At 34.6% G+C, this 15,591-nt stretch overlaps 1 protein-coding gene across 5 annotated transcripts in view; it reads right to left on the bottom strand.

The window, feature by feature from the left end:
• SKAP2 (src kinase associated phosphoprotein 2) overlaps nucleotides 1-15,591 on the bottom strand; it is a 259,980-nt gene that overhangs the window by 63,384 nt on the left and 181,005 nt on the right. For all 5 annotated transcript variants that reach the window (XM_054559360.2, XM_054559361.2, XM_024249834.3 and 2 more), the window contains 3 exons: nucleotides 5,723-5,847; nucleotides 4,793-4,856; nucleotides 4,301-4,438 (listed from right to left, as the gene is read on the bottom strand). In XM_054559360.2, coding sequence (XP_054415335.1) covers nucleotides 4,301-4,438; nucleotides 4,793-4,856; nucleotides 5,723-5,847 — 327 coding nt within the window. The remainder of the gene's footprint in view (nucleotides 1-4,300; nucleotides 4,439-4,792; nucleotides 4,857-5,722; nucleotides 5,848-15,591) is intronic.

Genomic DNA, 15,591 nt, shown 5'->3' with positions numbered 1-15,591 from the left:
TGTGAAAATTAATTGACATCTTTCCATTGCATTCCAAAGAAGAAAGGAGAAAAATTGTTTGGTGAAGTCAGGATCTACTATCACTTAAAACAATGTTAATACCACAGACTGCAGGGTCCCCTGTAACCCTGATATTAACTTAGTAATATGAGTGATAATTATTCAGGAGGAAAATAAAGCCAAAATGTATTTTGGGGGCCTATAACCACTTATTGATTAAATTAGCATTTGTGTCCATTTGCTGTAAACTACTTCAAATTAAAGTACCCAAACACTGTTCTTTTTTATGTATATATAATAGTCTCATGGAAAAAAATTATAGGTACATTTTACTTTATGTTCCATTTTAGATGCAGATAGTTGGACTGAATAAATTTAAAATGTAATTGAATGGCCAAAGGATAAAAATATCTTTTTCTGAATCAGAATAGTTCAATCTGTCATTGTAATTTAAAAAAAAAAATGAATTCACACTTAAAAAAAAATAGGTTAATGGAATAGAAATTTGTCTTCCTGTTTTATGTTGCCCTCTCTCCTCCAGCCCACTTGCCAGAAGACATTTCAAGTGCAATTCCTCTGAAAGCTACAGATTTAATAAGTTAATGGATGGTTACCATTCTTGTTACTAGGCTGATTCTATTCAGTTTAGATCTAGAAAAATCTTTTTGTTGTTGTTTCTGCACAATTTCTTGCCATTAAAGAAAAAAAATCAAGTGACATAGTAGAAGAGAAGAGCAAACAGGGTTGGTTTCTGCAGCAATTTCACGAGTATTATTTTCCCCTTTTGAGATTCAAAATGAGACAAAGACACTCCTCTGTATTTCTAATGAAAAAGTGAGCAATAAATTTACAAACCTGTGCTAAGCCAAATGAACTCATTACCATGTTATGAAACAGTTTAACACATTTTGATCAATATATTAGCTGCACAAACACAAATATGCTATAGTATTATTACAATGTAAGCAAATCTGACTGGCCTATGCTAATAAGCAATAAGACATAAAAGATGTAAAAGGATTAGGATATTTGAAGAAAAGCCAAATACCTTTAATACTCCCCAGAAATGGCATTCTCGCAACTCTTTCGTACATATGTATAAATCCCTTAAACACAAAGAAGTCTTACAAATTTATTCCTATTCTTTTACGAAGTTAGTTAAAAATAAATGAACAAGAAATTAAAGAGAAGGTACTGTAAGAACAAGAAATTAAAGAGAAGGTACGATTTAGATTCCTGTAGAATTATAAACATTTTTCAAGGGATATTTTGCAACGCAATTTTTTTTTTTTTTTTTTTTGAGACACAGTCTCACTCTGTTGCTCAGGCTGGAGTGTAGTGGCTCAATCTTGGTTCACTGCAGCCTCCGCCTCCTGGGTTCAAGTGATTCTCCTGCCTCAGCCTCCTGAACAGCTGGGATTACAGGGACCTGCCACCATGCCTGGCTAATTTTTTTTTTTTTTTTTTTGTATTTTTAGTAGAGACGGGGTTTCACCATGTTGGCCAGGCTCGTTTCGAACTCCTGACCTCAAGTGATCCACCCAACTCGGCCTCCTAAAGTGCTAGGATTACAGGCGTGAGCCACTGCCCCTGGCCCAATGCAATTTTTAAAACAACGTTTTCTTCTTACCCTTGAAACTTAAAACACTGCAGGTTTATTTCATAGTTTTTAAAAAATACACTTATTAGAGTAAGAGCTTTCGTTTCTCAGAAAAAGAGCTTTGTGATTTAAAGTGGCATGCTAAATGCTTAGATTTCTCTTCAAATACATTTGTATACCTCATCTTTCAACTAAGAGGATTAGTTTTCAACAATGCATAATTGACAGAAAATTGTGTTGAAATTGTAGTATTATTTAATTCTGGGAATTCAGCCAGTCAGATATCAGAGATACATAGTTCTTTGTACAGAACTGGAAAAATATCAACAGTATGTAAATGTGCTTACTGCTCTTCCATTGTTCTAACTCCTCTACCAAAATTATATTCAAATTTCACAGAAGTGAAAACAATAAGCTTAATTCTTGTCCTGAAAGAGAGACAATTTTTTTAATTAAAAAAGTTACCTTCCTAGTTTCAGATATTTAATCAAACAAAACCTCTAACTCTGAGACACCTTTAGGGCCTTTACTAGAAAAATCCCCTCTGTAGCCGTTGGCACAAACTTGACAAATCTGCTGAACCTTGCAGATGTTAAAGCAGCTCTCAGTTCCATTGGGGAAGAAAGGGAAACTAGACATTCCACAGCTGCCTACAACAGCTTCCTTCCCAGGGGCACAGTTGCAGGCTCCATCAAGCTCAATAACTTTGCAGAGCAACTGGGATCCCAAGCAGGGGAAAAGAAATTCCAGGGCAGCTTAAATTTCTCCCAGTACCACAGCAAGAAGTAACACTACTTAAAAAGTAAATAGCTACTTCCAACAATTATGTGTGTGGGGGGGGGGGGGGGGGTGGGGGAGGGGGGCAAGGAAGAAGGAAGAATAATATCTCTAGTAAGAAAAAATAAAAGATGTTTCATATTTTTAAAATTTCAAGCTACTTAGATCTTCCTTAGGTCTTTGTTATGAAAATAACTATGAGTATTTGGTCTTTATTCCTGAACAATTTTTTTTTCTTTAGGGGTGGGGAGAGAACAGCCAAGTTGAAAAAATACAGAACTTAACAGTTATTTCAACAATTGTAATGTAACACATTCATTGCAGGGTTTTAAAAGGATGTAATGGCAGTAATATCGTGTTTAAATGTATTCCACTCTTTCACTTTATGAGTATACATTCTCACAAGTTCTTTTAAACATTTTTAAATACTAAAATAATTGTATTAATGATATGGTGTGACTAAAAACAAGCAGCCAGGGAATATTCTTCCCTACTTGAGGATAATTGATGCTACAGCAGATGCCACTTCCTTAGGGTAAACCAGAAAGGAAGGGGTTAATAAACATGTAGCTCCACTAAATAACTGAAATACACAGATCACTATTCCTCATAAAATTATACTTTCATACTAATCTTCTGGGGTAGTAAAATACAATATGTAGATGCATACATAGTTTTTATACCTTAAATTTATAATATTGTTAAAATTATTACTTTTTACTTGGTTAGAAAACCATTACTGTACCACCACGTAAGCACTTGCAAGAATTCACAGGATACAATAATAAAACAAAAATGATGGTGATGTTACAATTAATTGTGGGATCAAGCACTATGCTGAGAGCCTTCCATAAATAACTTCACCTACCCCTCCCAATGACATTATTTCCATTTTATAAATGAAGAAATTAACTTATAAAGTCACTAAGCTAGCAAATGGTACAGCCAGAATTCAAATTTTTTTATTCTAAAGTCCATACTCTTGTTATTATGCTGTATTGTCTTGAAAATGACATTTGCATATTAATCTGGAACATTTTAAGTATTTTTGAAATCAGTTTTAAAGGTTTAACATTACATCATTAAATTGTTATATTCAGAGCAAAATGGCCTCTCTACATGAGATGTACTAGTTAAATTTTGCTTATATTGCTTATGATACCTTTTTCTTCTCTAACTACTGATTTTTTAATAGCCAAGAAAGCTCATTTCAACCTAGAGTATTAGTAATACAATTTCCTAAGTGTTTTCATATGTTTCCTAAATTTCAGATGTCTATCTTTTTATTTTAGATTGATCCTCATGGCCACAAGTCAAGTAGCTAATAGACAATTAATTTTATGTTATATAACAGACAGGCATGTAAACACTAAACTAGGTCTGAGCATTTGGAATAAGAAAACTTTTTTATTCCATATTGATGCTAAAATATCAACAGGAAGACTTGAAGCCTCAAAAGGCCTTTGTTTACAGTTCAACAACATTCCTCTAAGACAATGCAATATACTACAAGCAAGGAGAAATACAAGGCAGAAGTTGATAACATATGGGGTGTGCATAGAACTTCTGGTTAATGGAAAGTTCCAAGATGTTTAAATAAAAAACGATGTGTTGAGTTGGTGGAAAAAACTGTAAGGCAAGTCAATTTTTTAATTAAAAAATTATGTAGCATAAACAATGCTGATGAGCCAAAAGTCCCAAGAGATTAATATTGTATCTGCTTCATTTTAATGTTTCATTCACTTTTCATAAGTTACATCTACTCACTTGAAATATCTCAAGCAGAACCCTTTTTGTAAAATAGAGTTTTGAAGATATTCTTTGTCCTTGTTCTCAATAGGTCACCATTTTCTACTCAATTTGAGGACAAATCACACACACATAGCCCTAAAATCTTTAAATGAATCACCAGAAAGTAAATACCTGGAAGTTCTTCATAAATTTCATCATCTATTGGTTGACTGCTTGTTGGCAGATTGCTTATTGGTAGAGGATGATCAACATCATCATATAATTCTCCTCTCTCATCATAATCCTCAGGAATAATATCAGATTCCATATCTATAAAACACATTTCATGAAGTAAATTTTAAAAGAATGCAGAAGATACTTTTAAAACTATACTTTATAAATAAATGCAGCCCTACAAAGTAACAACAATATTGTTATATGTTATATCCTTAACTAAAAACATGTTTAAAAATTGTTTTGTAAATATGTGAATTTTAAAGTAAGCCAATTGGTATATAGAAAAGATACTGTTTAAAATCTGAAGTGAGTGGTCTGTATTAATAACAGTCACATTCGAGTTGGTCATTCTCACAGAGTCAATAAGCTTTTGTATACGAAAACCCAAACTACTCTGTTATTTAGTATTTAAAGACTGTGATAACTTGTTCAATTGATTTATCTTACCTTGCAATACAAATTTCAGCTGCTGTACCCATTCTTCAGCATCTTTGGGAGAAGCTGCTGTAAACTAATATAAAACAAACAATAAGAATGAAAATCACCACAGTAGAAATGAAAGGTATGTTGTATTCTTACCATTTCTTTAAGACTATTAGTAATTCTTTTCATGTCTAGTGGAACTTTTCTTGCAAGGATGCTTCTTAAAATGTACAGTTAATTTTGACAAATTTATGCAATTGAAGCAGAGGATGATGAATTTCAAACTCTGATCAGCAGCTGGCAGCTGTGCAGGAAAAAAAGCTGCTTCTCTTCATCAATGTCAAAGACAGAACTGATGAACAAAATTTGCCCTTGACAATTAGAAGACACCCATGAATTTCTTTAGACTGCTGGATACAGTTTTCTTAAAAATGTTCTTGTCAGATTCCAACACACTACCTGACAACTTAATTAACTGGCTTTCAACTGCAATCTCAGATATTTAAAACTTATTAAACATACATTCCATATTGATGCCTAGCTGATAGCTATTGAATTGCAGAGCTGATGTGTACCTTTACCTTCATTTTCTCCCACACTCCTAAGCAATACAATATGTATTATCACTGTGATATTTTTCTTTTGATAATTTTACTCTTTCTGCTATGTAATTCTTTTGGAAGATCACCTAGTTCTATTAGTTATAAATGCAACATGTGAAGTAATTGATAAATTATATATTCTCTTTATCTTTTTCAAGAAGATAGTGTTTGAACCAATCTGAAATTTTTAAAAAATTCCTCTTACATGAATGTTCAATGCATAATGTATTTAAACACCAGTATTTTTACTATTGTTAACATGTCAAGGAAAGTATTAATCAAATGTTAATGTCTATAAATGAAATCAAAACATTTTATCAACTTAATTTCAAGGCAACATAAAAACTACAACCTGATATATACGTTTATCAGGAGCAGAAATTTCAAAACAGCAATCTTTCTTTCCATCCTTTCTTAGAGCGTTATTCATTCTGACACTGTAGCCATCTATTGCAAATTCACCTTTCTGTTGTTTGTCTGTTGAAGATAAAACCAGTTAGAATTTCATTTACTAAGTATTAATGCTCAATTATCTTTTATTTAAAATTTCTTCGTCAATTCTTGGAAATAACATTTTTTGGTCATATTGCTTTAGTAATATAATGCTTAGGTAATGTTTTTAGAAATCATTTTTAATTCTGAAACATGGAAGTATTAGGGATGATTGGACTTACAAGGAGGTCTGCAGATCATGGTCTTATTCAGAAGGAAGTATGGAAACACGACACTCTAGGGTAGGGAAAATTCAGGAACTAGAACATAGAACTTGCTAGACAAACCCACCACAAACCTGTGGCTCTTTCAGATTTAGTAGGCCAGCGGGAAGATCTGTCCAGCTGAAAACTTGTTGGGCTTTATTTATTGTTATCTCCTTTCACCTACCCCTCCCCAGCACCACCACCAAAAAGAAGCTTCTAAAACAAAAGTTTTCTTTAAAAAAGGTCTCCTAACTTAGTACAAATTTATCTCTAACCTTACAAAGCAAACCAAAATTAAACTAAACTACTCATTATGAAAAAGATGTGAAGGAAAAAAAACTATGTGGATAAAGAAGAGTGGTAAAGCAAGTACAGAAGCATTAGTTACCGAAAAAAGAGGGAAAGTTTCTTATCCAGTCAGTGAACAGTTGAACGAGTAAAGCACATTTGAATCTCACATGATAAAGAGGCAAAAGATGATTAGAGCTTTGGTCAGATATTATTTTAAAGACAAGTAAAGTGCGAATATAACAAAGGACTTAATATTCTGAAACTGAAAATAAAATTAGTCAACCTTCCTACTTCACCCAGTTATACCATTTTGATAGAAAAACTATACAGCTATAGGTTTATTTCCTAGATTAACAAACAATATTAAAACCATGAGTAGGGACAAACTCTTTTACTGAGCTCAGGGCAAATACAGAAATGCTTTCATGTTGTGGGGTGTGCTTTCTCAGTTCAGTGTACCAATAAAAGATATATCTCCTTTTCTTAAATACACAAGTTAAATGCCTAAAGTAACTAACATACATTAGGTCATAGAGATTATACCTTGTTCAAAATATCAAACGAGAAAAAAAATCTCAGTTCCTGGGAAACTCTAATCACATTTAGTCATAATTTACATCTCTCTGAATGTCTAAAGAAACAACCAAAGTTTATTTCATGAAAAAATTCTACAATAAACTCTATGTTTTTCACAAAAACTATACAGTACTTTAAAGATTAGAGCAGCATTTCCCAAAGATATTAATAGGTTTCTGTGATCAAATCAATTTGGGAAACGTTTTGCTGAATTAAACAGAGTTAAGCGGTTTTGTTAGTTCAGGCCTTCTTGGGGCCCTTAGTACATTTACATACTAATTAAACTTCTAAAAGAAAAATTTAGTATGTAGCATTTCCAAAAATTATTTGTCCGTGGAATCATTTTTCACAGAATATTTTATGGTACTCCCAGGATATATTTTGTAAGACACCTAACTAGGAAACTATTGGGAAAAAAGTATTAAAATGATAAATGGTTAAGCATGGTTGGTTCTTGTAAATTCTCAAAAAAAGACTAAATAATTCACTCACTCATTTGACAAACTGATACCGAGCACTTGAAACCAGCAGGCAGCATTATAGGTTTGCTGAGATAAAAGCTAGAACACCTTATCAGACCTTTCCCACCACCTTCCCAATGATCTACTAAATTGCAAAAGGAACTTAATGTTCACTACGAAAAGTGGAAGTAATGTGAGGCAAAATATGAAAGCTATATCGGACAATTTTGAGAGATTTCCTTAAACTCTCCAGAAGAAAGAGAATTTTCAGGGACCAGATTTAGAGGAAAGCTGCTCCCTTGCTGCACAAGGGTTCAATCGCTCTACTCACTAGGTCCATCTGACCTAAAACCTATGCCTTCTACCTCCAATTTCGGTCTAAAATTCTCATCAATGTAACTTGAATGGAGGTGGAAATGCATGAGGAGTGGGAGTCTATACCTGGAGATGTAAAATCAGCACTACAAAGATTTAGTTTGGAAGAGCTGAGGGGAACAGATCTTTCTGGGCCAGATTATCTAATAATCTAGAAATAAGACAATTAGGCAGCAAAATTAGGCAACCCCAACTTAGACTAGCAGATTCATTTTAGCCAAACCCCCTAGAAATATGCTATGGGGCTATGTATCAGAACTTCTGATACAGTCCAAGAGGAGGACAGTGTCAGCCTCTACTGAGATGAACCAGAGAGAAGCCACAAATCCAATTTATAGGTAAGCATCTCAGATTTTATAGACATGTACTTGTTCGAGGATAAGAAAAGAGGAACAGCAAATACAGATGCCATAAAATATTATGTAAAACAGAAACATAACATAGCACTTGAGAAGTAGAAAGCACAAGCAAAGTAGGAGAAATGGAAGTAAACTTTAGCCAACTGCTTTGCATATTTTATAAAAGTAAACACAGATTCTGAAAGAGATGAAAGATGAAACAATGTAACATAAAATAAAAAGAGGAAAGATTGAGACAAGTAGAAATTAAAATGAAACTGGCAAAATAAGGAACAAATATGCTGTATAGGGAAGTGGAAAATGCAGCAGCAAAACAAACGATGTATTAGAAGTGATAAAAAGTAGAACTAGCATTGTGGAAAATCAGATCAGATATACCTTGAAAAGCTCACTCAGCAGATAGAAAATAAGAATAAAGGGATGGGGAAGGGACAAAAGGGAGTATGATAAATATGGAGGGAGGGCTGACAAAAATACAACATAAGAAAAATGGGTTTTCTGGAAGAAGAGTAATAAATAAATGCCAATAACCAAAGACATAATATAGCAAAAGAAAACTTCATTCCATCAAAGAAAGACCTAAATTTGCAGAACAAAAGGTGCTGTTGTTTAACCAAGTAAAAATAATAAAAAGAAGCTAATATCTAGACCTATCCAACTGATTGTATTTGAGGATAAACAATTATATAAACATCCAAGTAGGGTAGGGATATGGGCCCAGAAAGGTTGAAGAGAACAGAGGAAACTCACAACTCTTTCTAATAGCTTTTGCAGAACCATAACCATGAAGTAACCATAGCTCCAATTAGCCAATACAGGACAGGAAGTTCAAGATGTGAAAGGGGCAGACATGGCTGTAAGACAACACTGTTTTTCTTTCACATTAGTTTCTCTTCTGGAGAGAGAAACTTCATCATTATATGGTAAGTCGTAAGAATTTACACATAGATTAGTTCCACAATGCTTTTTGGGATAGTTTCAAGGATATCTGTTAACAAAATTATCAAAAATAGTAAAATGCCAATCAAATAGGAAATAAAGCTATAAAGTCCATTTACCCACCATTGTGAAAGACTAATATTTTATCTAGGTAAACTTCACAAATAGCAAAAGCTTATTCCTTTAAGTGCCAAAACTTTTAAAAATGTTAATCATTGTGATGGAAAGCTTTCTAAAATATATACTTCCCTAACTTTTCAAACAAGTCTTTTAAACATAACATTGTTTTCTTAACATAGTATCATTTTGAGTATTAGTTTTTATAACACGTTGATGCCTTCAGAATTTTTGTGGTGTTTGTTCCTCTATTACATTTCTCTCAGCTTCTGTTTCACACTTTAACCTAACCTCTATCATGCTGTTTGAATGTAATGTCTACAGAACTGAAGGCTGCCAGGAAAAACTAGATAATGAAATCTATTATATCAGTAACTTAATTTTACACAATCCTAATTCAGCAGGTTCAAGGTAAAAAGCAGATGGCTCTGATTTCCTACAAAACAAAATGCATAAGGCTAATAAGAGCAATTTCCTTCTACTTTTTCACTGGCTTTTAGGTTTACAGCTGTGTTCTGGGGTTTTATTAAGCTGTCAAAAAGACAACTCACATTTACTGAGCTTCTATATGTCAAGAACTTAATAGAACATATCTCATATACACCTGGTAATAATTCTAAGCAATAGAAGAGACATATATTCCCAGCACTGATGGGAAAACAAACTTTAACCAATTTGCTCACGGTCACACAAATAGTAAACAGTAAAAGCCAGGACCCTAGGAAAGTCTGGTTCTAAAGTCTTGCTTTTTCAGCCATTTCACACTGTTTTCTAAAAAGGTGTTTCTCAAAGTATATTTTAAGAATCACCTATGTTAGAATCATCTTGGACGCCTGTTAACACAGAATTGGCTACCACTCTGCACTTGCTATATAGGAATCTCTGTGGGTGAGTCTAGGAAACCAAATTTTTAGCAAGCACCCCAGGTGATTTTGATACATATTACAACCACTGTCCTCAATACAACGTGAAATATACAAAATCACAGTAGAGAAGATAAATGTTATTTTGCATTTCGTCCTACAACTTAGGTCAAACTTTCTCAGCATTCTTTATGGGTTCCTCTACCTCTGCCTATCTCTTAAAAAGCTATGATGCGTTGTTCTAAGTCTTGCTCTCTTCTTATATTACACTTTCCCTGGGCAATCTCATCTAATTCCAAGAATTAAATTCCTATCAATATACTTGTGACTCATTATTCTCTACTTTTAGTTCATTTTAAAAACTGTATATCCAAATCTTCATCTGCTCCCTATGTATGTTTCATTTCTCAAATGTCCTATAGGCTCATTGAATAGAAAGTGCCCACAATGGAGATCATCTTATCCCCACTCCCAACACTTGTGATGCCAACAACTGTGCTATTTCTTGTTGTATCCCCCATCTCAATAAAATGGCACCTCCATTAATTCAAGCTCCCAAACCAGAAAACTGGGCACCATTTTTTATTTTGCCCTTACCTTCACCAACTGCCCCAACGTTACCCCCTACACTCCAATGCCACCTACCAAAATCTAAACAGACCTTCTATTTTTCTGGCAAATATACTTGTTTTTTCTCTTCTTCATTGGCTCTCAGAAAAATATGCTTAAAACACCAACCACTCTCATACCATTTTAAATATAGCATAAATATTGCAACCAAATAATTCCAAATCTTTTAGCATCCCTACAAGTTATGGACATTTATTATTTGGGGCTTCCCAGCATCCATGCATCTTTCCTATTTTAATTCCAAGATTGTCAGGGATAGGGCTTAGTTTTCCACCACAGAAGCTGGAGGGAGGTGGATTTTCCCTGTTCCAACTTAATCAAAGTGGATGCTCCAGACTGGAACCTAAATCTCAAGTAAGTAACAAAAGGATCAAAAGAGGGTTCAGAATCCATTCTGGTGGCAATGGCATTCACTGATTAATGGCAGTGCACAGTGGCAACATCACATGTCCTGAATTGGCAAGGCCCAAGCCAGCAGTGTGTCCCAATAAGATTTTTCATGGATTATGCTCAAGATCCAGCCCCCTTACCTACCTTAGTTCTTGCCTGCTTGCTGAGCCTGTGTGTAGCATTCTTAGCAATTCTGAGAGCTGATATTTTCCTAATAATTTCCCTTTCTGCATAAACAATGTTGGTTTCCGATGCTTATACCAAGAACACTAACTTGGCACAAATGGCTAGCAAACAAAAATATGAAATGTGTTCAGCAATATCTACTACTTATATTTAAGAAGGCCTTTTCCCCTCAGTGAATAACTTATGTTATTTCCACAAGTATTAATACTCATTAGTAGGGAAAAGAAAAATATGCCCATCAATACTAGACCTTGCCACTAAATTTTATCAAACTGATTAGCAAGATGTTCCAGCTCCTCAGTTAAAGATATATGAACATTCTCCTTTGGTTTATACAGCTTGCAGATGCCAATGCTAAATCAGTCACTTGAAATATATCTCTGGGTCACTTCTATATTTGTGTAGAAGTGAGACCAGATATCAAACCAACAACATTCATGGTCATCAGACCCTTAGTAAAACTTAGTTTGTACCTGACTATTTCTGCATGTTGATGAAATCCTACTAAACATCAGATGTACATTTTAACTTCTATATACTGTTAGAGGGTCTCTTAGCCATAAAGCCAGAAAATAAAGGCATAGCTTTAATTTAATGTTTGTAATCCCAGCTACTCAGGAGGCTGAGGCAGAAGAATCGCTTGAACCCAGGAGGTGGAGGTTGCAGTGTGCTGAGATCATGCCACTGCACTCCAGCCTGGGCAACAGAGTGAGAACCCGTCTCAAAAAAAAAAAAAGTTTACTGTGATAAGTTTTAAAGTTAATACTTTCATATCAAAGACCCAAAAGTCTATAAAATTGCAATAATTTCTGATAAAAGTAGAATTAATGGTTCCTATTTCTTAAGGAATAAAGATAACCTTCACATACCAGATGGAAACAGAATTGCAATTTAAATTTTTTAAATATCAGAATTCACTTATACATTTTACATATATCATCTTGATATAATTATAAAATTATATAATTATAATTATAAAATGACAGAATTTGTTTCTGTCAAATGAATCAGAAGAAAAAAGGTAAGCTTTTATGGCTTTCTATTAAGTTGTTGTTACAAAACAACAGAACTTTTAATTATACAAATATAACTACTGTCACTTTAACATATTCAAAACAATATTAAAAGAAATATGATGCTTTTTCAACATCAAAATATATTTTATAATTTTCAAACTTCAAAGAGAACATATATGTCCTCTTTTTTTCCTATCAATGGTGAAGTTGTGGAGAAGGGGAGAACAGGGAGGTCAATTTCAATGAAAAATTTTATTTCTCTGCCAAGTTCTGAAAGTTTTGTTATCTTAAATTCTCCATATTAAGCCCAATTTTCTACTGACTTTTATTATATATTGAAAAGATATTACAATGAAAAAATTAAAACCATATGATGTAAGAAATAACCTTTGAATGACTTAGTACATCAGGGCTACTTGTAGCTCCCATTTACTAGACGGTGCTAGTGTATTCTTTAATCAGGTTTCAGCAAAAGCCCTGAGAGGAGGTACTAAGAACTGACAATCCCCTCCTTAAAAATGGGGAGAGACTAGGTTCATATCATAATGTTGATTCAAGATCATATAGAAGATAAACAGAAAAAAGGGAAAAAAAACACAATAGTTTAGAACAGGTTCCTAAATGGGCCATCACTTATGGGCACCTTGGAGGGGTTGGTAATAATCATCAAGTTGTAGAAAAAGCATAACTTTGGAGGCAGAGATATCTGCATTAAATCCTTGCTCTGCCTCTCAACAGCCCTGTGTTGACCTCTCTTGTTTAGACTACTTCAAAGTCCTGCTAAATGGTCCTGTTGACCCAGACTCTATCCATCCCAATCCATTCACCATAATCCTATTACAATTACTTCCTAAAAACCAAATCTGGTCATACAATCCTCTGCTTAAAGGTCATATTCAAAATAAAATCTTTAGCCAGGCCCTTATTCTCAGAAGGTTCTTATCAACCCGGTCTAATCCACTTATTTAGCCTTACGTGCTCCCTCCCCTCACTCACTCTAAGCTCCAGCCTTCATTCCATCTTTGATCCCATCCACAGTCTTTCACAACTCAGAATCTCTGCTATTCCCTTACCTGGAAAGCCCATTTTACCCTTCTTCCCTGTCTTAGTCTGTTTATGCTGCTATAACACCCAAAACTGAGAAATTTATAAACAATAGAAATTTATTTCTCACAGTGCTGGGAGCTGGGAAGTCCAAGGTCAAGGCACCAGCAGGGTCAGTGCCTAGTGAGGGCTGCTCTCTGCTTCAAGATGCCATCTTGTTGCTGTATGCCATAGAAGAGTTGAATGCTGTACCGTCACATGGCGAAAAGGCAAAAGAGGGGTTCCACAGCTCTCTCCAGCCTTTTTTATAGAGACATATCCCATTCTTGAGGGTAAAGCCCTCATGCCTTAATCACCTCCCAAAAGCCCCAGCTCTTAATACAATATCCTTGGGAGTTAATTTCCAACATATGAATTTTGGAGGTACACATACATTCACACCATAGCATTCAACCAACAAACTCCTACTCATTCTTTCAGGCCCAATGAAGTGTTCTCTCCACCAGGACATCTTCCCTAACTTCCCTAGGCCATTAGTTTTCCCTCCTTTGTGATCCAAAGATATCTTATTTAAATTACTTACTGTACTGCATTGAAATGGTCAGTTTACCTGCCCAGCTCCCTCCTCCAACCCCACAGTATCCTTCCCTCTCTCACTGATATCCACAAAACCCAAACTGTGAGCACCTCTAAGGATCTTTGGATCCTTAGTGCCTACTAGCTAACAAGTGCCTGAAAAAATATTTATCAAATTTAGAAAAAGAATGAGTAAGTGAATGAATGAATGAATGAATGAATGACTTGAAGGACATCTGAACATCTAGGATCTAAGAATTTTGATGAATAAGACTCATGACAATCAAAGGAAAAGAAAGGAGATGAAAGGATGAATAAGATTTCATAAGGTGTTAAAATACATACTATATGTATTTGTTACTTAAGGGTCCCAAATGGCTATAAATAATAAATACAGACAATATTTATTGGTACAATGCTAAGTGCATTATTTACTCAACAGGTTGGAACTACTCTTTCTAAGCCACTACTATCTTGATAGGTCAATATGTTTTTTGGCACACACAATATGGTAGAAAATGTGAACTATGTATCTGTCAAACAGTAACAAAGCACACTTTAACCTAGTAAGTGGTGTCAACTCCTTCTGTGCCTCTATAATCCATTTATCTAAATCCTACTTAGTTGGAGGATTATAGTTCTCATATATCTAGATATGAGTTCTTCCCATTAGGTAAATGGTTCACACATACAGTAAACAAGGCTATAAAAAAATCTTATCTAATTTCACAAAAGAAAAAAAATTATTTGACATATTTTCCTGGTAAGAAAAAGATATAAAGGAAGGAAATCGGATCATGCCAAACAAGTAATTAAAAACTGTCTAAAGACAGATCTTTTTTTTGGAGTTCCTTAAAAGAGAGGAACTGGCTAAGAATTTCTAAGGAAACCGCCAATAGAAAAAAGAACCACTAGAAACAAATCTAAAATTTCACTGGAAACAGGAGGCTGTAAAGTAAAAGGGAAAAATTTAAGGAAACACAAGCCACATCTTCAGACATCAACATGAAAAAGGAATGCTAAAATGGTAATTTTTTTAAAGTGGAAGTGTCAGAGGCATTTAAACCAGAGCAACTCTGTCTTGAATAGGGGCTGAGTAAAATAAGGCTTTGACCTATGGGGGCTGCATTCCCAGGAGGTTAGGCATTCTTAGTCACACGATGAGATAGGAGGTTGGCACAAGGTACAGATCACAAAGACCTTGCTGATAAAAGGATGCAGGAAAGCAACTGGCCAAAACCCACCAAAATCAAGATGGTGATGAAAATGACCTTTGGTTTTCCTCACTGCTCATTATATGCTAATTATAATGCATTAGCATGCTAAAAGACACTCCCACCAGTGCCATGATAGTTTACAAATGCCATGGCAACATCAGGAAGTTACCCTATATGGTTTAAAAAGGGGAGAAACCCTCAGTTCTGAGAATTGCCAACCCCAGTTCAGGAAAACTCATGAATAATCCACCGCCTGTTTAGCATATAATCAAGAAGTAACAATAAGTGTAAGCAGCTGAGCAGCCTATGCTCTGCTTTGCCTATGGAGTAGTGATTCTTTTGTTTCTTTACTTTCTTAATAAACTTGCTTTCACTTCCCTCTATGGATTGGCCTCAAATTCTTTCTTGCATGAGATCCAAGAACCCTCTCCTGGGGTCTGGATCAAGACCCCTTTCCAGTAACAGAAATGACAGAAAGGGCTA

Source organism: Pongo abelii, chromosome 6, assembly GCF_028885655.2.
Source record: "Pongo abelii isolate AG06213 chromosome 6, NHGRI_mPonAbe1-v2.0_pri, whole genome shotgun sequence".
In the NCBI taxonomy this organism is placed as follows: Eukaryota; Metazoa; Chordata; class Mammalia; order Primates; family Hominidae; genus Pongo; species Pongo abelii.
The sequence above is the reverse complement of the archived record's forward strand: the minus strand, read 5'-3'. Positions and strand labels throughout refer to the sequence as shown.